This window comes from Cibotium barometz, chromosome 3, assembly GCF_041138505.1.
Source record: "Cibotium barometz isolate CiBa-2024 chromosome 3, ASM4113850v1, whole genome shotgun sequence".
Lineage (NCBI taxonomy): Eukaryota > Viridiplantae > Streptophyta > Polypodiopsida > Cyatheales > Cibotiaceae > Cibotium > Cibotium barometz.
In genome coordinates, this window is record NC_141048.1 from 68,830,543 (window position 1) to 68,856,649 (window position 26,107).

General features: G+C 41.1%; 2 protein-coding genes across 5 annotated transcripts in view; both read right to left on the reverse strand.

Annotated features, from left to right (window-relative positions):
• Positions 1–1,826: 1,826 nt before the first annotated feature.
• LOC147640460 (uncharacterized) lies at positions 1,827–5,689 on the reverse strand. Its single transcript, XM_086823740.1, has 2 exons — positions 2,938–5,689; positions 1,827–2,560 (listed from the first exon to the last, which is right to left on the reverse strand). The coding sequence occupies exons 1-2, from the start codon at positions 5,570–5,572 to the stop codon at positions 2,136–2,138; spliced, it is 3,060 nt and encodes a 1,019-aa protein (XP_086679866.1). The 5' UTR covers positions 5,573–5,689; the 3' UTR covers positions 1,827–2,135.
• A 17,522-nt stretch (positions 5,690–23,211) lies between these two features.
• LOC147640461 (flagellar radial spoke protein 2-like) overlaps positions 23,212–26,107 on the reverse strand; it is a 107,020-nt gene continuing 104,124 nt past the window's right edge. Inside the window, exons 9-13 of one of the 4 annotated variants that reach the window (XM_086780885.1) lie at positions 24,627–24,713; positions 24,412–24,483; positions 24,176–24,220; positions 23,976–24,068; positions 23,212–23,543 (exon numbers count right to left, since the gene is read on the reverse strand). In XM_086780885.1, coding sequence (XP_086637011.1) covers positions 23,379–23,543; positions 23,976–24,068; positions 24,176–24,220; positions 24,412–24,483; positions 24,627–24,713 — 462 coding nt within the window. In that variant the 3' untranslated portion in view covers positions 23,212–23,378. Of the gene's footprint in view, positions 23,544–23,975; positions 24,069–24,171; positions 24,221–24,411; positions 24,484–24,626; positions 24,714–26,107 lie in introns of all 4 variants that reach the window. The other 3 variants (XM_086780901.1, XM_086780893.1, XM_086780907.1) reach the window with 3 other exon arrangements.

Below are 26,107 nucleotides of genomic sequence, written 5' to 3' on the forward strand. Positions count from 1 at the left end.
GCCAGTGGTATAAGTGTGGGGCCTATCCCCCAGGCGGGTCATCAGTGTCCACCGCCTCACTAGATGAGCTTGATATCTGTCTTAAAATACTCAATATATCTCTAAGTACATAGACTTAAATTTAGTCATATAGTTAGTTGTTTACATATTTGGATAGATTTAAATGTTGGATTTGGTCAGTTGTCCAAATCTCACTAGATGACAGTAGACATCTTGTGTATGGGTGTTATTGGCCAGATTCAATTACTTGTGCATGGGTGTTATTAGCTAGATTCAATTCCTTGTCCAAATCTATGTTAAGGGTGGGTAATGCTAGAGCTCAAATCTTATAGATGGATGTGAATTTCTAGATTTAGTCACATGTTCTGAAAATCTATGTCATGGGTGTAAATGCTACAAATTTAGCTAACTGTCCAAATCTTATGTATGACTATAAACTTTATGTAGCCTAATTGACATATCCAAATGATGAACTATATGTGAGGATTAAATTTGAATAAGTGTCCAAATCTTTGTTTTGGGGTGTCAACAAAAAAATCATAAACACATGGTCTAATTGATCTAATATGTGAGCTTGGAATTGTTTACTTTATAGCAATGTACAAATTATGATGTAGTCAAATTAGCTCAATAATAATGTCTTTGAATTTTACAAAATGAAATAGAAGTTTTTCTACTAAGTTAAGATCATAAGTACCATATATAAAAATCTAACTGATGATATTCCTAGAGCATTTACTTAAATATCACAATGGAAAAAACTATCCTACCAATAAAATGAGAACTAAATATGGTTTTTAAACACCTGTTGTGTCTGGCTCATCAAGAAGAAGTCAACAAAGTTTAACATTGCCCCTTCATGCTCCTTTGTAAGTGTAGCTATATGCTCTGGTGTGGGGCCTTCTCCAATCTATCCCAAATAAAATTTGTTCTTAGTGCCCGTTGTGCATAGCGACGCTTTATAGCGTTGAAAAATAGCAGCGCTTACACTCGGTCACTTTTTCAGTTCTTTTTATAAAAGCCATGCTATAAACGCCGCTACTCCCTCTTTTTGTTGTAGTGTTTGAGATCTAGAAGGTTCATGGAGGCCTTTATAAAGCTGTGGTAATTACAACTTTAAGATTGGGCTCTGGCCCATGAGTGAGAGAGAGACCGCGGATGCTAAAAGAAACATTTTTTTAAGGTGATCGTTCTTGCGCGAGACATATAGCCAATGTATGAGAGATGTTGGGGCTACACGAAGAGAAACGAGGAGAGAGTGAGGGGTTGGACCTACACAGAGAGAAACGATTGGAGAAGGAGAGACTGGGCCTGCACAGAGAGAGAGAGAGAGAGAGAGAGAGAGAGAGAGAGAGAGAGAGAGAGAGAGAGAGAGAGAGAGAGAGAGAGAGAGAGAGAGAGAGAGAGAGCGAATACGTAGAGATGCGAGGAGCTATGATTTTAACCTCAATTTCAACCTTGAGACATTCATTTATTAGTGCCTGCTTGTGTGCTAGTAGTAATAAATGAATATGGTCTATAGACTGAATAGGGGCCTACAATGAGTTAAGAAAAATCAATTAATTAATGGAAGTGACTTCTTGATAAATTTGGATAACCTTTGAGCATAATGAGTCATGAACGAATAAATTTATTATCTTTCTCTTCGGTAGAAGTTATCGATATAGATCATTAAATTTCGATACTTAAGTGAAGAGATTTTGGATTATCGCACTAACCATCCAACAACATGACCATTGCAATACTTCCCTATAATTAGAAAACATAAAAAGAAGTCATTATCTAAATGGCCCACCAAAAAGTGATGTGGCGAAGAGTAACCCACCAAACAAGTTGCGATCTATCGACGCACCCAATAAACATATACATATAAGAAGAGAGAGATTTCTTAGTATACAAGTGACAATTATACTCTAAACAACCAAGGAGAACTCTAGAGTCTACATTCATGCTTTAGAACTTAAACTGTCCAATCATAATAAGTAAGGTGATTGTTGCAAGGGCTAGTACCATATTAAGGTGGGACCTCAAGAGTCTATTATGGTGTTGAATGCTTTGGGGCTTAAACTGTCCAATCCTAAGGTGATTAAGCTCAGCAATTTGACGAAATGGGATCATGAGGTAAAGTATGTGCATTATTCTTGCATAATAGGGGGGGGTTCGTCGTCAATATTATCGCGGGTGGTGAGGAGTGCAGAGCTTTTCCGTCGGGGCTTGGCCTCGGCAAGCATGGTGACAACGTCGCGCATGGAGGGGCGGTCCCTTGGGAAGGGGCTGGTGCAAAGGAGAGCGATGCGCAGGACCAGCAGCATCTCCTCCTGCACCGAAGAGCACGACGCTCCCACGTTGCAGTCCAGAGCCTCTGATCCGGCTGGCGCAGCTGCGCCCTTGCCGCCGCCCGCCGACGCGGCGCACATCTTCTCCCTCACCCACTCCACTATGCTCACAGCATCCCCGAACTCGCACTCGATTGGCCTCCTCCCAGTCAACAACTCCAGTAACACCACGCCAAAGCTGTATATATCCGTCTTCTCATTCACCTTCAGTGTATACGCATATTCTGCACACACAGTTCAACATAGTATCAGAGAGCAGTACCAAGGCACTAATAATCTTCTTCTTTCTTTCTTTGGGTTAGTGCAATGTATATGGAGACGATCCTGAGCAAACCAATGGTCATATGTGTGAGTGGTTAGTGCAGCCAAGTGTCTAAATTGAGGTGCTCGATTCATTTTGAATCAAAAAATGATATGCTTATTACTAAATCCCACCCATTCTTTAGTACCCTTAGCACACAGTGTGTGATATGGGGCTTTTCTTAAGAGTGAGGCAGCCACGAGTTGTAACTTGTAACTACAGCTCTTGGTATGATGATTTAGAGTTAATTTGAATATTCAATGCTCCTAACTAAAGCCTTTGGTATGATGATATGATTACCTGGAGCAATGTAGCCATAAGAGCCTGCTATTATCGACATTGAATCATTTGTCTCGATGAGCTTGGCCACTCCGAAATCCGCAACCCGAGCTTCCATCTGAGCATCCAGCAGTATATTATTGGACTTGACATCCCTGTGTATTACCTGTGGAAAGCAATCATGGTGCAGATAGCAAATCCCTTGGGCAATTCCAACTGCAATGTTGTATCTGGTGACCCAATCTGCCAATATATTGGCTCTCTGTTCTGAGTGAAGTGCATCCCCCAAGCTCCCATTTGTCATATACTCATAAATAAGCAGAGTATTGACATTATTGGAGCAGTAACCCAACAGTCTCACTATATTTCTGTGCCTTATGCTACCAAGTAGATCAATTTCACCTCTAAATGCACAGTCTTTGTGGAAATTAGCCTCCTTTTGGGTTCCCAAGAGCTTTTTAACAGCTACAATGTCACCACCTGGCATCTCTGCCTTGTAAACAATACCAGTCCCTCCTCTTCCCACTACGTTCTCATCTTTGAGTGCCTCCAATACATCAGTGCAAGTGAAGGTTAGCCTCTGGAATGCAGTAAGCCTCCATGGCCACTCATCCAGATTCTCTTCTGTTTCCTTGCGACACACATGGAGACCATACCGCATGACGATCAATCGCCCTCCTGCGAGTAAGAAAACTGCGAAAATCAACAAAACACATGTCAACAGCCATGCTAAGGACCGTGTGACCCTGTTGCTGAGTTCAGAAGGGAACCCACTAGCATTGTCATTGCCTGAGCAAGGGGCCAAAACACCCCCGCACAGGCAGGGGTTACCGACAAATGAGCTGGGGCCGACTGTCTTGAATATCCCTTCAGAGGGCACCACCCCTGAGAGGTTATTGTAAGACACATTGAATGTCTCCAATGTGGTGCAGTTTTTGAGCTCTAGAGGGATCAGCCCTGTCAATGCATTGTAGGAGAGGTCCAAAACTTCCAACTCTGGTAAGTGTGCTAGTTCTGAAGGGATACTACCACTCAATGCATTCTGCTGCAGCTGAACAGTGACTAACTTTTGGCAGTTGCTAAGGCCTGCTGGTATGTGTCCTGAGAAAGAATTCTGTGAGAGGTCCAAGACCGTGAGGAAAGAGCATTCTCCAAAGTTCGAGGGTATGCTGCCTGTAAGCTTGTTTCCTGTAACATACAAGCTTTCTATACTGGGTAAGCTCCAGAGGTTTGGTGATAGGCTACCTTCCAAGGAGTTATGGGAGACATCCAAGTAATCAAGCTTTGCTGAGAGACTTACATCAGAAGGTATGGTTCCATTGAGCTGGTTTCTTTGTAGCTCGAGCCTTGTAAGCTTAATCAAGGACCCAAAGCCATTAGGAATGGAGCCAGATAGCTGATTATCTTGCATTCTGACCCTTAGCAGGGATTGGCACTTTGCAAGGCTCTCTGGTATTTGGCCTGTGAAGCTATTTGAGAACATGATGAGCTTGGTGAGGTTTCCATGGGAGCACAGATCAGGAGGGATGGGCCCACTGAACATGTTGGATGAAACATCCACCCATTGGAGGGGAGAGTTTCTACCAAGCTGCACAGGCAGACTTCCAGAGAAGGAGTTACTCCACACCAACAGAGTGAGAAGGCTTTGCAAGTTGCCAATCTCAGAGGGAAGAGTTCCATTGAAGCTGTTGAACATCAAGCTTAGAAGAGTAAGGTTATGAAGCCTGACTAACTCCGGAGGGATGCTACCAGACAAGTTGTTTAGAGAGACATCTAGTGACATGAGGCTGGCCATGTTTCCTATCTCGGGTGGGATGGCTCCCACTAGAGCATTTCTGTAGAGGAAGAGTGTGTTGAGAGCAGTGAGATTTCCAAGCTCTGCAGGGATGGTGCCTGAGAGGTTGGTGCAGCAAAGGTCCAGGTATTGAAGCTTGGATAATTTGCCCAATTCGGCAGGGATGCTGCTTGCATATTTATTGTAACCTAAGACCATGTGCTGGAGCTCAGAGAGGTTGCCGAGCTCCGGGGGGATTTGGCCCGTCAAGGAGTTGCCGGATAAGCTTAGATACGTGAGCTTAGGAAAAGAGCCGTATTGCGGGGGTATGTGCCCTTCGAAGAAGCTGCCGCCCAGGTCGAGGTGTTGTAAGAGGGGGAGACTGGAGATCTCCGCCGGGAGGGCGCCCGTGAAGTTGTTGCTGAACGCCGAAAAGAAAAGCAAAGAGCGCAAGCTGGAGATTGCCATGCCCGGAAAGGGGCCTGTGAAGGCATTGCGGCTTATGTCTAAGCTGACCAGTTCGGACAAATTTGTGAAGAGAGAGGGCGGCAAGGGGCCCGACAGGGAGTTGCAGCAGAGGTTGAGGCTGGCCAAGGTGGGCGGCAGGGTGGCGGAAGTTGGGAGGGTGCCCGTGAGGTTGAGGTGGGAAAGGTCGAGGGCCGTGACGGAGCCGGAGGTGTTGCAGGTGACGCCGGTCCACGTGCAGGGGAAATCGTCGCCGGGTGACCAATCGCTAAGCAGGCCGAAGTTGTCCACCAGCGAGCGTTTCAGATCCAGCAAAGCCGTGCCGTCGGGCGACAATGCTCCGCAGACAAACATCTCCGCGAGCTGTAACACCAGACACAAGCGCAGCGGCAAGCTCATCACTGAAACAGAATCCATTGTACTATTAGACGAGCTCTGGAAAAATGAGCGGAGCTCCGTGCGAATTCGAAACTAATACTGTCGGACGATTGCCGTTAGACGGCGCCGCGATACGGCGATCGCGTTGTCGGGCAGCACAACTGTGCGACCACGTGCCTCGTGCCATCTTCTATGGAAACGGCCACCATGGTCCTAGGCGTGGTTACACTTCCACTACCTTGCTTTCCTACAACGTGAACTCTCATACACACCTTCCTTACTTCGAGACCCTTTATAAAAAAAAATCAATGCTTCCTTTTTTTTTTGTTGCATATTCATTACACTATAAAGAAGCTAATTTACCACTAAGGGCATGCCTTTGTTGAGAGGAGAAAGAGAGAGGAAGGGAGGGAGGAGAGGAGAGGGAGGATACTATATGTGATTCTCTTTATTTAGATTTGATTCTTTGAAGAGTTCCCTAATAAGCATAAAAGAGTTCCCACAATAATTCCCCCCCCCCCCCCCCCAAAAAAAAAGCATTTCTTACACTTGCCCCTCAAATATGTGTTAACCTCAAATCATCCAAGTGTAGACTCAAGATATGCTTGAATGCATTCAAAATACCCTAAGAAATGTCACTTCATAGAGAACCACTCGTTCATTTTGCCGTCACCTCAAGCTCTACAATCTCTCTCATGGACTAGATATAAGGAATGATCATATCACAAACTACAATTGTTATCGAACCAATTTTGGACAAACCCTTCATACACCTACTCCCAATCTTTGTAACAATACTAACATAATTGGTGTGTCAATGACTATCAATGTCTTTACCTAGAAAACACAACCTCTATCAACCTATTATTAATATTATTATTTTTTGCTAAAATCCATAAGAAAGGAAAGTGGAGCTTGAATGCTCTTTTATTCAATTAAATAAAAAGAACAAGAACCCATGATGAATTGCGAGCAAACCATGGAGTGACAATGAAAAAGGGTGTAGACAACATCCTTATTTGCATCCTCTTTGCATCGGTACTTCTTTCTGAGGATGTTAACAAATTTTGCTTGTTGTAAAGACTTAAATTATAACATCCTCCCATGCCAAGAGCATTAAATAAGAACATGTCCAATGTAGTTGAACTTCATTAAGTTGAAAACAACAAGCATCTTATGTACTCTTTAAAAAAAACATTTCGTGTAGATCCACAAACTTATCTTTCCTTTAAGCCCTCTACTCTCTCTCTCTCTCTCTCTCTCTCTCTTCCTTCAAAACTGAAGAGGCCCCCATATAGCATACCAATACACACAGCATGGGAATGCGCATGAGAGAGAGAGAGAGAGAGAGAGAGAGAGAGAGAGAGAGAGAGAGAGAGAGAGAGAGAGAGACATGGATATTTATATGCATAACTATGTTGCATATTGTTATATAGGGGGGATGGTCAAAAAGCTAAGTGCACAAGTAAGGTTTAGTATATCAATGCTCAAACCTCATATTTTAATATTGGCGCTCTAGCTAGCTCATGTATGTATGGACTCGACTATGAGGAGTAGCCATGATTGAACAACTTAGGTAATATGATCAACATTCTTGTACCCGCACTAGATGGTGGCCTAGGAGGCCAAATGGTGTAGAGACAACATCTTAGATTAGGAGGTCAAGTGGTGTAGAGATGACGACTTAGATTGGATTTGACACATTACCAAATAGGCTACATGCTAGAGAATACTATTATCCCATAATGGTATGTACTATGCGATAGGTATGCTGATCGTGTGGCTTCCGCTCATACCCTATCACTATGGCTCCATGCCCGTCATTATGATTTACCATTTCAGGCGTGGAGATACATATCACTTACCGAGTTCATATATACATTTGGCATCACTACGACTCTGTCCCCCCATATGCTGATCGTGTGGCATCCGCTCATACCCTATCACTATGGTTCCATGCCCGTCATTATGATTTACCATTTCAGGCGTGGAGATACATATCATTTACTGAGTTCATATATACATTTGGCACATCGTGGCTTCGACCTCTAGATCTTTTTTCACCGACATCATGACATATCATATTCATGTCACATATGGATGTTTGAGCTTCAGATGTTGTTGTCTAGCCAGTTTAGACACTTATTTGATGAGGAGGATGTTCATGCCAGATGGTCCAGACATTCTACACATGGTGATTTTATTGAGGATCTATGTGGTTATCTTTACATGGATGGTTCGGCATTGCTTTCATGGGATGATGTATGTGGGGACTTGATTGAGTTCCCTACACTTATGAGCGGAGATGACTATATACCTGAGGATGGGTATCATGATGACATGCATTCAATGGATGATAATGTGGATATTGATGATGATCATCATTAACATGAGGATGGGTATCATGATGACATGCATTCAATGGATGATAATGTGGATATTGATGATGATCATCATGTTAATGATGATATTGATGTTGACACATGTACACATGGTGATGATCATACACACACGTGTGATGACATTGATGTATCACACCCACATACCCATGATGACGTATCGTGCACACATACACATGATGATATTGATGTATCGCACACACATACACATGATGATAGTAATACACGTGCACATGTTGCCACTGACACATATGCACATGATGATGATGTATGTGATGGTGGTTTTGAGAGTAATGTGTGTGAGTTAGATCATGTGGGCATGATTTTGATGGGAGAGATGGCAGCGAGTACATCGACCATTAAGAGCATCATAGAGCTACCTATCTCTATTCCTAGTGATCATAGGGATACATTACACGACCATGGTGATGCATTCGATGATCTTGATGGGAATTTGACTAGTCATGATCATTCGGCTTGTCATACATCCCTAGTTACACATGGGGATGACACTTCACATGTTGATGAGCACATCATAGACCATGAGGAGCATAGACCCGAGGTTCTAGTATTAGATGTGTTGGACTACTCCTCTAGAGTTTTCACATGTGGAGACGTTTCGGATATGAACACTACTCCTAGTTTTTATAGCATTCCTGGCATCATTCGTGTGGATTGAGTTTTTGTGATTGAGCAGTCAAGGATAGTACTAGCATGAGAGTAGTGATGAGTTCGTGGAGGTGAGGCATCGTAGGAGTATGCATATCGATCATATTTTTAGCATATCCTATGACATTAACCTCGAGAGTTTTACATTTGATCTAGGTATTCCCTTAGATCCACTATTATTGGAGATTGATTTATCATGGGATTTAGGTCACATAGGGACACCATTGATGGAGATTATCTATACCTTTGGGGGATGACCGTAGTGGCCTTGGAGATTCCATTGATAGTGAGTTGGTTACCACTTATCTCTCTTGAGTAGACACTTTGTCAGTACTTAGTGATGGTGATCTTCATGATGATCCAACTTTTATCTTAGAGGGACACACACATATAGAGTGTCCTGCACATGGAGATATTATGCATGGGTCGGATCATACTCATACATACATTGATATGATGGATCATGCCTTCAACTTTTCGAGTGGTGCTACATGGGATGGTGGCATGCGTTCACATTTGACTCTACATGAGGCCGATCTTGAGCTATGTTCATTTGGGTACCACGGGTGTCGACGAGCCTATGTTCTTTAGAGTTAGGGCATTTTCCTTTGGATGCATTCTTTGCCATTTGAGGAGAATAGTTTTTGGATATGTGGCTCACCATTCAGATGCATCTATGACAGATTTCAATCTTGGCCTACACAATGATTCTTTTGTGCCAGGACCATTTGACATTTTGGCCAAGAGTTTTGAGCTTTTTTGGTGGATACCTTTTGTGCTAGATTCTGATTGTGGCCATGAGGATGGGCTTACAAGTTTCCCTTTCGACCCTAGAGCTACTACCACTCTGGAGTCGAGTTTTCCTTTTGATCCCAGGAGCATCATTACTTCAACTTCAGAGTTGAGCTTTCCTTTTGACCCAGGAAACCAAGGAGCTACTACCATTTCAGCTTCAACGGTTTGGGATGTATACCATACATATCCCTTTGATTTTGGAGGAAACTCGACTAGCTTCGTCATCGACATTGGTTCCTTATCCTTTCCACTTGCACCAAACTATTGTTGGACCATTGCTTGGATTTTGCATGCTCCGGATTTCCTTTTGATCCAGGCGATTGCATAGATACCCTCATCATCAATGTGGGCCCTTTATCCTTTCCATTTGACCCTGGGGGTTATATGATTCATGTATGGGTCTTCTGCTACATCGACATTCAGTCATGGATGTGATTTTTGGCTTTTGTACATAGCCGCTTGTATATGTCTTTTCTTTGGGCACGACCACCCTTCGATTTCAAGGACGAAATCATGTTAAGAGGGGATGGTTTGTAAACAAAGTGTTCTTAGGATGCACATGCACATGGGATGGACCCAGGCACATAGGCTTAGGGTCATTTACATGTGGGATTAGGGCACATGGGCCTTGGGACTATACAAGGCATGTGCTCTAGGAATATTGACACTATTGAACATTTTACCTTTGGATACATACCTTTTCAGCCATTCCTTTGGTATTAATCTCTCTTGCTTCCCTAATCCAAGCTAGTTCGGATAATCCTAGGCTAATCTAGATGCATCTTTCTTTCATAATTGTTGGATAACTTTTCAGCCATTCCTTTGGTATTAATCTCTCTTGCTTCCCTAATCCAAGCTAGTTAGGATAATCCTAGGCTAATCTAGATGCATCTTTCTTTCATAATTGTTGGATAACTTTTGGGCCAAGGCAGTTAACACAATAGTGCATATACTGAAGGGATGAATCCTAAATAGCAAGAAGCCTAAGTTTAGAATGACTCCTAAATAGGCTTACTCTAGCAAGAAGCCTTCAATGTCATATTTGTGAACACTTGCATGTTATTGTTAAGGACCAAGTGGGATGCCAAATATAGAAACTGTATCTTCCACGGGTACAGTATGGAGTCAAAGGAGGGTACATACAGTATGGAGTCAAAGGGCATAGACTATATGACACTAAGGCAAGGAAGATTGTAGGCAAATTGTAGTCAAAAGGTATAGCCTATATTAAAGACCCAAGCATGGATTAGGGTTACAGGTAGCATAGACTAAGGAGGCTCAAAGAGAAAAGCCATCGCTACTGTGTTGGAGCAATCGACACTGATGGAGAGAAATCTTCTTCCCTACACCTTGGAAATTATAAATAATACATGACTTGAAGTGGTGTAATAATTAAAATTATTTATTAAACCCTTACAAAATGCTAAGAAAAAAAGGTCCCCAATCATATTGACATGCATAGAAAAAATGAAAAAGTTCACCAAGGCATTGCCCACTTCTAAAAAACTACGCATACTTTGACATACAAAGAAAAAAAAGCAAATATAATTCCTTCTTAATTTTGATTACAGGTTTCCTTCTTAATTATATAACATAAAAAACGACGACTTCACCTTACAATTTTACAAATGCTAATCAAGCTTCAGCAGCACCGTATGATAACTCTTTAGCATAGTCACTAAAGAACACATATTCTCCTTCGTAAAGCAAGAGCAATAGGTTTCCATTTTGAATTTCAAAGCCAAGTTTAATGAACACTTTGACTTTTCAAAGCTGAGAAGAATATAAAGAGCATTGGTAAATATCATAAATAAATAGAAAAAACTTTTCGTACAAAAGGTAAGGGTAAAAACAATAATCCAAAATTGGTTATCTTTAAAGTAGCGATCAAACAATTTGGCCACACATTATTTGGGAATTATTTGCAATTAATGCCCCATATTTACAAAAGAGAGAGCTGTTGGAGATCCTACCTCCACTAAGAGATTCTCAACCACTTAAAACCCAAAGCACATGCAAATGAGAGAGAGAGAGAGAGAGAGAGAGAGAGAGAGAGAGAGAGAGAGAGAGAGAGTCCCAACTTGAGAAGCAGAAATGGTAGAGAGCAAGTATTAAGATTAGATGTTCTCGTAATCTCAGGTCTACTATTGCAAGACACAGAGACTAAGCTAGAAAAACAACCTATTCCCAACTTTAACTCAAAGGGGGGGAAACCCTAGCTACATGCAAGCGAGAAGAGAGAGAGAGAGAGAGAGAGAGAGAGAGAGAGAGAGAGAGAGAGTCCCCTTTCTTTTTCATATAGGATCAAAGATAGCCACTTGCTTGGGATAGAGAAACAACCTAACTGTAACCCTGATTCCTTGTTCATGTTATAGGTAGATTGGGGGGAGCATTATGTGGGAGATGCCATTGGCATACATCCACCCATCCTTCTATAACATGTAAAATTTAAAATCCTTGTTTGAAATAATCTTAATCTTCAAAGAGTATAAGGTATTTTAGCTTTAAAAGAAAATTCTTGCACTATGGTCCTTGCTCTTATATTCTTGAATAATGACAAGAATAATTAGGGACCATATATCCCTTGATGTTGCTAACGATGGTCTTCGTGTCTCCTCTATACATAAAGGGCCAAATAAGGGGAGGGAGAGGGTGGGGTGTGTGCGATAACATGTGCATATATGCATGTTTTAAATGTCCATCTTGATGTATTTTTGGTTTTATATTGAGTAACATCTTACAAAATGTTGTTTCTTGTATAGTTCAGTTCTCTATATTGATTAGCTTATACCGACTAACATCTTGCAAAATGCTGTTTCTTGTATAATCATTTTACACTTTCTAATTTGGCTCTCTATATTGATGTATTTAAGCCTTGCTTTCAATGATGTATTTGTATTGATGTGATGTTAGGATTAAGGATGCTATGCTCTATTGTGCATGACTAAGTGCTAGGGTCCTTGGGTGTATGTAAGTGTGTAGAAGTGTGTTTAGGGTCCTAGGGTGTATGTAAGTGTGTAGAAGTGTGTAGAGGGTCCTAGGGTGTATGTAAGTGCATAGAAGTGTGTATAGGGTCCTAGGGTGTATGTAAGTGCATAGAAGTGTGTATAGGGTCCTAAGTGTACATGTACACACTTCTGTAGAAGTGTGTATAGGATCCCAGGGTGCACGTTAGGATTAAGGATGCTATGCCTTATTGTGCATGACTAAGGTATCTCTCATGCAGCACTAGGGTCCTAGGGTGTATGTAAGTGCGTGTAGAAGTGTGTATAGGGTCGTGTGAATATAAAAAATCCACCAATTAATTTTTTTTTCCAATTGTTGTGAGACCAGTCAGGTGATATAAAATGAGATTGAAGGCCTTGTAAGGGATTAATGTAAAGTTCTAACATGACGAATTATATATATATATATATATACTTAATATTAACCGCATGCACATAGAAGTGACCACAATAGTGATACGTACTCTTATAAAGCATAAAATTTATGGATAACAAGAGGACATACAATATTGAAGCTTATAAGATGATCCATTGAACAAAAAAAACTATGTATATTTAAAAAAAGCTTAAGAAAATCCTTATCAAAATAAAAATTACCTCTGCATCTCTACATGAGTGCATGTTGTAAGAAAATATAGCACAACACAATGATCACTAGATAGATGAACTTGTTACGAGAGAGATGGTGAATAATCTGCTCTACAAACTCCTACAAACTAAAGTTACAAATTGATAGCATCTGCCATGCATTCGTGCACTTTGACAAGGAGATTTGATGGTGATCTGGCTAGGTCTAGTCAGAGAATGGCATGCATATACAAGGGTTCACAATGCAGTGAAGGTAGATCTAAGGTATTGATCTTAATATAACTAAGAAGACTATTAAACTAGTCTATATATAGTATCATGGGCTAGTCGTATTGTAGGTCAGCCTATGTTGGTTGGCCACCCTCCTACAATTGGTCCATATGGACCAAACTTAACACATCACTCAACTAGTACCATATAACACTAAAACAAAGTCTTACAGTCTTGGTGTAGTTGCTTCCTAACCCATTCGAGGTTGTCTCTAGGTGTGCCCATTCGATCCCCACAATGTGAGGACTAGGTGTCTTCGGAATATCTCCTTTAGTATCCAAGAGCGCAACCAAGCACTTACATACATCCTACTTGGCATGGTGCCAAGTCTACATAAGTTGTCTCCTAACCATTCAACTACAATCATCAATATCCAGTGTCTAAATTGGGAATTGGTGGACACCCAGGTGCTCAACACAATGTCTATATAAGGGGCCTTGCAAAATATAGCAACCCATCACCCACATAGTGACACCAACAAGGGTGGAGCATTGTTTTCCATTACATGTGTGTGTGTGTGTGTGTGTATGTGTGTGTGTGTGTGTGTGTGTGTGAGAGAGAGAGAGAGAGAGAGAGAGAGAGAGAGAGAGAGAGAGATCAGATAAACATACCAAGACACAAAGAGAGATCTCTTAGAAAGAGACATCCATCTTTATAGGGATAGAACAAAACACATGATAGAAAACACTAAAAATAACAATGTGCAGACTGTAAATGTATTCTTGTAAATTAATGTTTGTTTTTTTTAATGAAATTTAAATTTATACAATGATAAACTTATAGATGCATTCATAACCTTTTTTAGATTAAGGTGTTTACAAAAGAAGAACAAGGTAGTTAACACTTGTGAAGGGTGTGCATGACTTCAATGGGGAAACATATGTGACTATGCTTTGAGAGAAGCCATTATAGTCTTATTAAGAGTACAAGTGCAAATGATTTTACTTCCATGGTGCTCCTAGTAATTAATTGGCAAAAATATCAAAACTTGCCAATTCAAAAGTGTAATTTATGCTTTCTTACATATAAAAGCATTAAAGCGAGATCCTTATAAGGTCATCCTTCTTTAACACTCTTCTACTACCCAAAAAAATGTAGATTGGCTAGTGTGAGTGATCAATATTTAAGTAAGAACAAAAAATCATGTTAGAAAATCATACTAAAGGTGAGCATGAACAATACACTAAAATCACTCTTCCAAATGCTTCTTGGCTGTTGAAATTTTTGTTAATGGACATTGTATGTTTGAGGGAAACAATAGTCCTTGAGTTTTGATGCATGTATGGAAGGTTGGAAAGGTTAGTGAATGTAAGTGTTTATGAAAAAAGTAGAGATTCCATAGGTCGGAATGTTAGTGAATGTAAGTTTTATGGAAAAAAGTAGAGATTCCATAGGTCATCAAATGAATTGTCTAAAATGTTAGTGAATGTAAGTTTTATGGAAAAGTAGATATTCCAAGGTCATCACAATGACATAAATTTGATGATGTCATAGGCACATGCTTATCACATCGATTGATTGAGAGAATAAAGGTTGATTGTGAGAATTAGGGAGAGAAATGAGAATTTCCTCCTATTGGATATATAAAATAATGAACTTCCATGCTCATTTTGAGGTTGAAATTGGTAATGCAATAGATCTTTTTATCATTCTTTTTTTAACCAATCTCTAACCAATATTAGTTAGTTGGGAGAAAAAAAGCTAGAAATGATTATATTCATGAAGCTTTAGGGATTTTTAGGAAGAGGAAAAGCTTATGGATTTGAAGGAGAAGTTGGAAGATTAGGCTATTTGCTCTTTCGTAGCATAACACATGTGGGAGTAGAAGAAGCACTTTTGGAGTGGGAGGAAATATAGGCCAAGTGGGAGTAGAAGAAGCACTTTTGGAGTGGAGGAGGAAATATAGGCCAAGTGGAAGAGAAGGAAAGGTGGAGGAAGAAAAAAATATCAAATGTGAGAAAGGTTTGGTTGAAGCTTCTTCAGAGTTGCTTCTCTCCAAGTGGTGGATTATACTAGAAAGTGAAAGTAACAAAGAGAATTGATTATCTAACTCACCATTTGAACTAGAAACCAAAGAATTGTGCCGGTTAGTTGTTCAAGTCAAGATCTTACCTTAGGCTTGCCAAAACAGTATGTGTCATTAAGTCTTGCCATAGAGCTACAATTGTAACTTCCCTATGTGGGTACGCTTAGGGGATTTTTGGGTGAGCATTTTCTAGCGAACACTTTTTGGGAATCCGGCGAGTGGATTCCAAAAAGATACCCTCCCCCCTCCATCAAGAGAGAGAGGGGAGAAGAGAGTTGGAGAGAGTTTCATGACATAATTGTTTGAGAGAGAGAACAAAAAAACATTACAACATCACATCCTATACATCAAGGTTATTGCTTCAAACTGAAAATAAAACCAAGTTCATTCATGTACAACTTCCAAAAACGTAAATGCAAAAACCATCATCTTTACTAGTATGGGCCTTGCTTGTCCTTCAAGGTTAAGGCACAAAGTAAGCAAATGGTGTTCGTACCCTTCCGCACTTCCTCTAGCAAGACACGCTCAAACGATTCATCAATAAAACCATGGGCTCGCCATATCGCAATTAAGCCCACCACTTTGGCCTTCACTTGAGAAATAGCATCATCGTTACCAGGAAGTGGAAAGGATGTGAGACCTTTCCATGCTTGTGCACCATCTATGGTCTTCTTCTTGACCTCCACATTATTGGCCTCCCTCTGGATATGCATAGTAACAACTTCAATGCTAATATTTAATGAGGCCATCACAAACAATACGATGGAGAAGAAAGAAAAGTTGGAGAAATCTTTGAGTTTGGAGGAGTACACACATAGGGCACACCTTCTACCCACCATTGCTCATGTAGCTCACTTACATACACCTGCATATATCAATCTGGGCATCTTCATTTTTTTCGCATCTCGCACCTCACGTTATGCACGCACACATGCACCTGCATCTAACCTTGTCAACTACAACTTCCAAAGAACCGCCATATGGGTCCACTACTACTAACACAAAGGCGAGTGGCTCAGGCATGCAAAATGGCATAAGGGTCAAGTATCGCACGTCGATATCAGAGGAAGCGACAAAAATAAAAAATAAAGGCCGATTTGAAAATGAAAGCTATGGTGGTAGAAGAAGTGTAGAGACTGGAGCACAAGTATGAAGTTTTCAAGATCGAATTGTACAAGGATGATACGCACGTACGAAAATATAATGTGTATGTGAAAGACAAACCATGTTGTACATGTCCAGATTTTGTAGATAGAGAATCCAAGAAGAAGCCGTATCTTGGATGATGCAAGCACTTGTACTTCATTTATTTACATGTGCTAGGCTTAAGCCAGAACGATAATATGTTCATCCACCAACCTATCCTATCCAATCTTGAGCTTTACAATGCTTTGTCTTGTAGGAGAACCTACCCTAATTTAGACAATTGAATACATGGATGTGCTTTCTTTGACATTGTCTCGACATACCTTTTTTTTGGGAGTGAGGCATGGCATCAGACTTTGTCCCTAGCTCTATGATGAAGCTAGGCCGCCAGTCTCTGTGGCTTGAGAGATTTAGCATTAACAAGCATTGGTAATAGAGACAATGTGAATTAGTAGGTGGTGGGGACAAAGAAGAGGCTACATAAGGTGTTAACTCAAGTAGATTCAGTGGTGCGTACTCCACAATCTTCTCAAGTACTGACTCTAGTTCAAACCTACACCTTCCTTGTAAGCACTTGGGTTTATTTCATTCGCTCCTTCTCCAACACAAGAGGGTTGGGGTACTCTTTGAGTTTCTTTGGAAGGTTTGTGAAGTCAATGGGTTTCTTTTCTTTGGAAAGAGCTAGTTTGATACGAGGTTCGCCCATTTGGGAGGCATCTTTGGAGCTATCGTTTCGACCACTTTTAATGGTCACGACATCGTTTCCCTTGACAAGTGATCGTGAGTTACATTTTCGGGTGCTCTTCGAGGTTTTCTTCTTTTAGACCTCTGGTTCTAGTCTTTTATATTGAGAAGCATGGATTGAGCTCCTCTAAATAACTTCCTAATGAAACACTAATCCTACACTAATCTAAGGTGGATAGAAATGAAGAAAACTCATCACAAGTGTGTGCTAATTAAGATGCACTCAAGTACAATTAGACACCAAGATGAATTAGCTTGGATACATAAAGAGACTTGAGATAAGTGTAAGTGATATTTTTATTGCTTGAAAATGTCCTCCTTTTATATGAGAAGGTACAACTTTTTGGCTTGCACGTCAACGTGGGATAATTCCCTTTGCTCATGTGGCTTCATGCTAGACTTTGCTCTTGCTTGGCTACTAACTCCCTACATTCCTTGTGTGCTCCATGGCACCAACTTCTCAACACCCCCCCTTGGTGCCATATTCATAGGCTATTGTAAGGTGGTTGGATGCAAGGATTATATGTCATCCCCTTAGTGCTAAACTGCTACTAGGTGATAAGATGTGATTGCATACACCTCCCTAGGTGCCAACACAGCTACTTAAGGTGATCAAATGTGGTGAAAAACAAAACTAGATGGGTGTCTACTCATTTGGTGACCCCTTTTTACAATATTTGAGATAAGCATAGGCTTGGGTAGTGGTAGTTATACGTGCTCATTTGGCCATGTATTACAACATTTTTGGACTCATGATCGAACACAAATATTACAATAATTTTATGCTAAAGGGAAGTGTGGATGTTGATGATGTCATCAAGGCCTATGTTGGTGCCAATGTGATCATGACCCTTGTTGGTGTGTTGAAAGCGATGATGCTCGTGTGTCGATATAACAAATCCCATAAACACATTTTATAAGGCAGCATGTGAATACACCCTTTTATGGATCACTTTACACCAAGAATTTATTTTTAAACAAAAACCTTAAGAGATAACCTTATCTCTTTCAATATTGTTTTTTTTAATGTGTGGCTATTGATGTTTCTTTCAATATTGTTATTTTTAATGTGTGCTACATGTTGCTATTGTAGTCATTCCTTTCTTACTTCTCTTGGAGCTATTACTAATATTTCTCTTGAGAGACGCATGTATGGTCTGCCTTCTTACTACAGTTCATTGTGCTTGGCCTTTTGCACTTTCTTGATTTGGTAGATCTCCTTCTCTTGTTGTTGTGAACATTTTACTAGTAGTAGCTTTGCGCTAAAGTGAATATGCCGCTTTGCGCTAAAGTGAATATGCCTGCTCTTGGCTCTATTTACTAATGGAAAGCTCACAAAAATTTGGCCTCAAGAAGGAAGTGGATAAGGTTGGGGATACGAGAGATTAAGGGAAGCTAATGAGTCTTTACCTAAATATAAATTTAAATGCTTTCTTAAAAGTTCCTAATCCTAAAGATAACAGAAACCCTAATCTCTTGCTAATGGATTGAGGCTAAACTAGGAGAGCTAGACCTAAGCTCTCATACCATGTTGAGAAACATGGATCAAGCTCCCCTAAATAACTTCCTAATGAAACACTAATCCTATGGTAATGACTACACTAATCAAAGGTGGATAGAAATGAAGAAAACTCATCATGAGTGTGTGCACTCAAGTATAATTAGACACTAAGATGAATTAGCTTGGATACATAAAGAGACTTGAGATAAGTGCAAGTGATATGTTCATTGCTTAAAAATGGTCCCATTTTATATGAGGAAGTACACCTTTTGGCTTGCACATCAATGTGGGATAATTCCTTTTGCTCATGTGGCTTCATGCTAGACTTTGCTCTTACTTGGCTACTCACTCGCTACCTTCCTTGTGTGTTCCATGGCACCATATTAACCTTTTTTAGGGGCTATTGTACCCTTTGGGACTTGAGGCTCAAGCTCTTTGGCTATTAGCTTTAAGGTTGAAGCATGAGCTTTTTACTTCTTAGCTGCCTTGGATGTTTCCTTACCCTCATCTTGGTTTGGAGCCTTGATGGCAATAAGGGGGATTGTATAAATAAGCCCTTGTATCCAAAGTGGCTTCAAGGTTGAAGTATGACCTTTCTGCTTCTTAGGTGTCGAGTGTCATTGTCTTGGAGCCTCATGATGGCATTGAGAGGGGGATGTATGAATAATTCCTCCTTATATGCTTAACAAGCTAAGGCTCACTAAAGTGGCTAATACTCCTACCACTGGGGTGATGGTCACTCTATTGGGACAATCCTTGAAAGCATGTTTGAGTACACACAACTCTATGTGGAATGATATTGGGGTTTGGCACTTGATTTTAAAGAAGGCGTTGGGGCACTTGGGGTGTGATGGCTCTATTAGGACACTTGGCCCAACGTGATTTAGGCCCTTGCAATGAAAACATTGAAGAGGTGGTCTACATGACATGTTATTGAAGTCTCTTTCCCTTTGCTGCACCATAGCTTTGAGCAAGGAAACAATGGATGGAGGTTTCTCTGGATATCCATTTGAATCGTATTGCTCTCAATATCCATATGAATCGTATTGCTCATATGACTCATAGATCTTATGTTCTAGACTCTCAAAGTCCGCTGGCAAAGTCACTGAGTACAATCATACCAGTGTGTGAGAAGAAGGGGAAGTTCACAAGTATTCTATTGCAAAGGAATGATTGTGTATTGCTTATTGTCAAAAATGACTTATATACAAGTCACTAGTTTTCACATTAGGCTACCCAATGGTTATGCCTCTATCACTAGTCTTAAGCAGGTATGTATACGAAGTCTTGGAATTTCCATTAAGCACAAGGTAAGAGTGCTTTATATGTTCTAGTGCCACCTTACAAAAGATAAGTGCGTGTTCGAGAAGGTAGGTTTTTTGCTTACATTAGCTTCCTCGATGGAGCATAGTATCAATCAAACCTACAACCAATCCTGTCAAACAAGCATCCATCAAACATGCAAGATTCAATAGAGCATAAGCAAGCAAGAGGAGAGAAGAAGGAAAAGTTCACAAGTATTCTATTGCAAGGGCATTCTTGTTGTCAAAAATGACTTATATCCAAGTAGCTAGTTTTCACATTAGGCCGGGCAAACCTAAGAATGGTCCTGCCTCTATTACTAGCCTTAAGAAAGTATGTACATGAAGTCCTTCAACTTTCCATATTTGACATTAAGCACAAGGTAAGGATGCTTTATATATCCAGCACTAGGCAAGTGAAACCATGTTAATCTACAGCGTGGTTAACATTAGTGAATGACAATTAAAATCTACTATACTTGATGAAAAAATTGATGTTTGTTTTTAGTGACTAAAACTATGATAAGTTTTTATACTTGTACAAAGTAATTGGTTTTGGCAACTCAAATTGGTGATCATTTCAATAACATCACATCTAGATTAGGGAAAATAGGGGAAAGGAGAGAAGTTGGTGAGAATCAAGAGTAGAATAAGTAGTCAAATCTCCTTCGATCACAACAAATAAAGGTGAAAGAATTGGAAAACATAGAAGAAGCCAAGTAAGAAGCTATTCACTGCAAATCAAGGAAACATACTTTAAGATCATAGTCTCAAGAACTCGAAGCATGTCATAGCTCTTCTTTTAATGTAATCTAGGTTGTCTAATACCAACTGAGACAAGCTTGTGTTATTCTCTTAGTATCTACCTTCATTGAAAGCACAAAAAATACATGCACACATGCATAGAAATTCTAAGTTGGCAACAAAATGGGGAGCCCTAACCTAATGAGTATTGGTGGAGGTTACTCTAGTGATTGCAAAGACCTCAATAAAAGTTGCCTCTCAAGATCCTTATGGAAAGCTTGGCTTCAATTTAAACCTTTCATAAGGTGGAAGAGTTTCATAAGGGCACATATCCCCAATATAATATTATTCAAGTGGAGATACTCAACATATGATTCTCACTATGGATGACATGTATTAGAAGGATAAGGAGGCATGTGGAACAACGAGAAAAACAAATTTTCAAAAAAGAGGATCTTCACCTACCGTTGAGAATATTTCTGTGGTTGGGATCCGAACACGTGTCCTCCTCCTCCTTGCCACCCCTAGTTCTATCCACATCCACCTCACCTACATGCAATGTCCTTCCCCCTTAGTGAAGATTATAGATGCTTGAGATTGTCAAAGGCCTCATGGTGACGCTTGGGTGGCACTGCATCTCCTTGTACATATTGATGGGAAGTAGAGAAGAAGCCAAGCGCTCATACTAGTTTGCAGCTCGGAATAAGTGAAGTAATGTCCCAAAAACAATATGTACATACCCACATGATAGCCACCTACTTTCTTTCATATAGCAATAACCTTGGCCAAATATATGGCAAAAATGCTCCACACAAATCTCATGATGCTTGCATGGGCTGTGAGCACAGAGATTGTGTTTGTTACCCCCTTTTTTTCCCTTTTTAAAGAAATAGCCTTAGTCCATATTGGATGAAAGAGCTCCAAATAAACCTTATAATTGACATGTGAACACCTTATAAAGATTAATTTCATTGCCTCTGTACCTCAGCTAGAAATAATGTCACATACTTGATCCTCATATTCGTTCGCATGTCCTATCCCCTCTCTAAAAAGGCAGTGGTAGCAGCCTTATTTCATAGTGTGTAGAGCATCAAAGGATGGTGTGCTCCTCTGTCACAACCTCATGCTTATTACAAATCTAGCGTGCTCATAACTCTCGGTTCTCTTACAAGACTGCCTTCTCTCTTCCAAGAGAAAGAGAAAGAAAGAAAGATATACTACGCATCTACTAAGGACCCAATGGACCTATGAGACCAAAGTGTACAATAATGTCGATGGCATATCTCATCATGGAACAGAAAATAAAATAGAAACAAAACAAAGCTACCTCACTCGGGTGATACAAGACTATCCATAGAACAAAGAACATGAGAGTAGCATCAGCCCCCAATAGATGGTATACCACTCTCCAAAATATCAAGCATGGGGCTAATGAGAGTATGGCCGACAAGTCTCCCTCAACTACGTCACATGGAAAGATAGCTCAATGGGGGAGCATGTCTTGGATCTAGAGCTGATGAGGGGATCGTGAGCCGGCGCCCGGGGTGGCGGGGGCATCGAACACATGGAATGCGAAGGCCTAGTCTAAGGTAACTCCTCTCATGCCCGGCGAAATCCGAGCTGGGTCCACATGATCCACAATATGGGTGTGCACCTTTCTAGGTCCGGAAGAAGATGGTGATGGTTGGCTGGCAAGAACAGGTGGTTGGGGCCGAATCTCTCTCTCTCTCTCTCTCTCTCTCGGGTTCAAGTCCCATTACCAATGGGGGAGCATGTCTTGGATCTAGAGCTGATGAGGGGATCGTGAGCCGGTGCCCGGGGTGGCAGGGGCATCGAACACATTGGAATGCGAAGGCCTAGTCTAAGGTAACTCCTCTCATGCCCGGCGAAATCCGAGCTGGGTCCACATGATCCACAATATGGGTGTCCACCTTTCTAGGTCCGGAAGAAGATGGTGATGGTTGACTGGCAAGAAGGGGTGGTTGGGCCCGAATCTCTCTCTCTCTCTCTCTCTCTCTCTCTCTCTCTCTCTCTCTCTCGGGTTCAAGTCCCATTTCCGCACTTTGATGTCATCGTGTGGTATCAAGCCAACGTACCATACGATGACACCAAAGTGCGGAAATGGGACTTGAACCCGAGCGAGAGAGAGAGAGAGAGAGAGAGAGAGAGAGAGAGAGAGAGAGAGATTCTCAGAAAATAATACTCTCCTTGAACTTCTTCCAAATATTCTAATTAGTGATAACAAATGTCCAATCATGTATAACCCAAATGCCATTACATGTCCTATCATTTATGGCAACTGGAAAGAAACATTGAAAGGTCTTTTTGATTGAGCAAACCACGCTTAAAAACACCAATCCACAGCACGTAATGGATGCATGAGTGGGTGCAAGTGAAGGAATAATGAGACAAAAGAAATGGTGAGAAGAGAGACTCCCTACAAAAAAGGAGGTAGACAAACAAGTAAAGCATCTTACTACATACAACACATACCTAAAGATTTCACATCATTAAGCAAGAGGTCAAAAATGAGATTACAAAATTGACATTTGAGGTAGATTACATGTCATACTGATCAGTTGTCTCTGATGTATGCATTCACACACTTTCCATCCTCTTATTGCCATACAACACATAAGGAGCATAAAATTGTGCAGTTACTCTTCCTCTTCTACATCCTGATCAGTTGGACTAGAAAAGATTTCTTTTCCAACCTTCGACTGCAAGTCTTCTAACTGAAAGGACAGTTTCTTTTCCTCATCAATAGCCACCCTCAAGTCAATCTCTGCTACCATTTGTTCCAATTCCACGTCAGTAAAGTCCTGTCCATCCCACCACTTTGGAGTAAGCATAAATGTGCCTTGCTCAAATAGGGACTATTGATTCAACTCTCACAATACTGATAATGTTCTCCGTTTCTCCCCCCCCCCCCCCCCCCCCCCCCCCCCCCCCCCCCTGGTTTCTAGATTGTTTGTTTGCATTGATCTTTCAACTTGGGATCAATTAACTAGGTTATCATTGCGATGCGTTGTCAGCAGTGGGTTTTTGTCGGAGTGGTTAGCTCATTTCCAATCATATCCACGAGGCCGTGAGATCAAACCCCAACACACGGAGGCACATGAGTGTGTGCACATCACATACCCACACAATCGCAGTGCGCGCACACGTACATACACAATTGTAATGTCTATGAATGTGTGGACTATTGAGAGTGCAGAGCATGAGTGAAAGCTCACAGCCAAGTCAATTAATACCTTTGCAGCTTTCTCGTTCTTTGTTTTGTAGTTGCTATGCTTAACCATCTCGAATGCCATTTTCTTGGCGACAGCAAGCCATTGTTGGCCAAGCTGCAGCAGTGATCAAATAATTCAAAAGTAGAAAGGACTATTTTTCAGCAAATATTCAAAGCGAGCTCATTATGGAGTCTTCTTCAAAAAGAGAGAACCATACATACATATCCTATAGGTGCTTCCTCGGATAGTTTTTCTTCAGTGATACCCTGTAAAGGGGAAAAACACAATAAACCTTTGGCTTGCATGATTTGCAACTACAAATTTTTTTCCCCCACTGAATAGTTTTTTGAGATGAGCGTAAGCCACAGCAAAAACCTAAGTTACAATTTCTATTCTACTGTGAAAATATATAATGGCCAAAATAGCTCCTTGAAACATGAAATTTCAGGAACCTTACATCCAGGTAAACATCACACAAGTCCCACTTTTTCAAATCCATTTCAGTGAGTGGATTATAGTTCTTCAATGCCTGATACCAAGGGAAATAATCAGAAGGTAACGTATATTCTCCTGTTACACCAACCCTCGCGTGCGTGCATGCAGGCTACGAATGTGTCACTATTAGAAAACAAAAATAGGAAAAATATTACTTAGTACAACACATTAACTTACAGTGCAGAAGTCATCGTTAAGGGCCTGCCGAGATCTTGTCCAGTTGTGTACAACTGCATCACTCTGCCCGAGTACATGAAGCAGTGCCTGCATCAATTCATGTTGCTTAGAATCTACTCTTTTCCACAAGACAAATAGACTTCACTCTCTTTGATGATCTAAACTGAAACTTAGTGTGAAAATGTAGACTCACAATTGGACCTTGATGTGAATTAAATTCACCCAGAGAACTGTCAGGATGCCAAGTACTGCCCAACTCCAGCAGAAACATGGGCAGGCAGCCTAGCAGTGACGGCTTGTGACTCGGGGAGGAGAGGTCCCGAGTTCAAAAACCCGCAGGCCCCCATTGGTATTGTGGCCGCTTTGTGACTACAAGTTGTAATGCCTCCAGGAGAGAGTGGCAGACCTCACCTTTAGGATAGCATGTACAGGCCTGTGGGCAGGCACATGTGCCACGTGGCAGTGATTACACGTGGCAATGATGACATGGCAGTGATGACGAGGCAGGTTGTTGACCTGCCAATAGCCATAAAACAAACCAACCAGTAGCATTGGTGCATATATATAGCCAAATCATCATAATCATCTGCTTTCCTCAGCATTGGACTTCATAGATGACATGCTCAAACAAATGGTTAAACGACATACAAACCTTAAAAAGCACACCCATGGGCCTTAAGGTGAGGTACAACTACAAAAGATTCAGTGTCATGGCGGCACCACACGAGGACATATCATCAGATTTGTCTTCATCCGGAGGTTAGGCGAGTGGGTATATCTTCACAGTACACAGATTTCTTGAAGACTATATTGACAACAACCGGGGTTTTGACTTCGGTGTATTAGCGGATGTATTACTTGGAGTATGTTCCATAAGACGTGTGGTTTAGACATACAGGTGCCAGGCAGTACTAATGGATACAGATTTGGTCTGCTTTTTTAAGGAGTATTGTGCTTGGTCATGCTTTCTTCCTTTAGGGTGCATTGGAGCAAGTGCAAGCAGTTCTTGTGCTCTATCTGAGCCGATGCATTGATGACTTGAGTTTGGCTAGCGGAGTTTTGCCCGGCCATTCTTTGCAGTGTTCTTCTCATGGGCTACTGGAGGATATTCAGTGGTCTGCAGTGTTTTTTCATGGATGGTTGGATAGATGGAAAGTGTTGGATCACGTAGAAGTTGGTCATCCGGAGATTTCTTTACAGGTCTTTGTGCTAACGTAGCGACGAGGGTGGAATGTGACCCTTCGCACTGGACACAAAGTGGTCTCACTGTTTGGGATCTTGGGCATCTTGGATGAGCTTTGCTTGGATCTTTTCCTTTTATGGACGGCACTTTATATGGACACCGTGCAGGTGAGGATAGTTGCAATGCAAGTGGGAGAGAACGTGACACACCCCACTTGTAGGATAGCATGTACAGGCACAGGTGCCACATGGCACTGTCATGTGTCAGTGACACGTGGAAATGATGACATGGCAGCGGG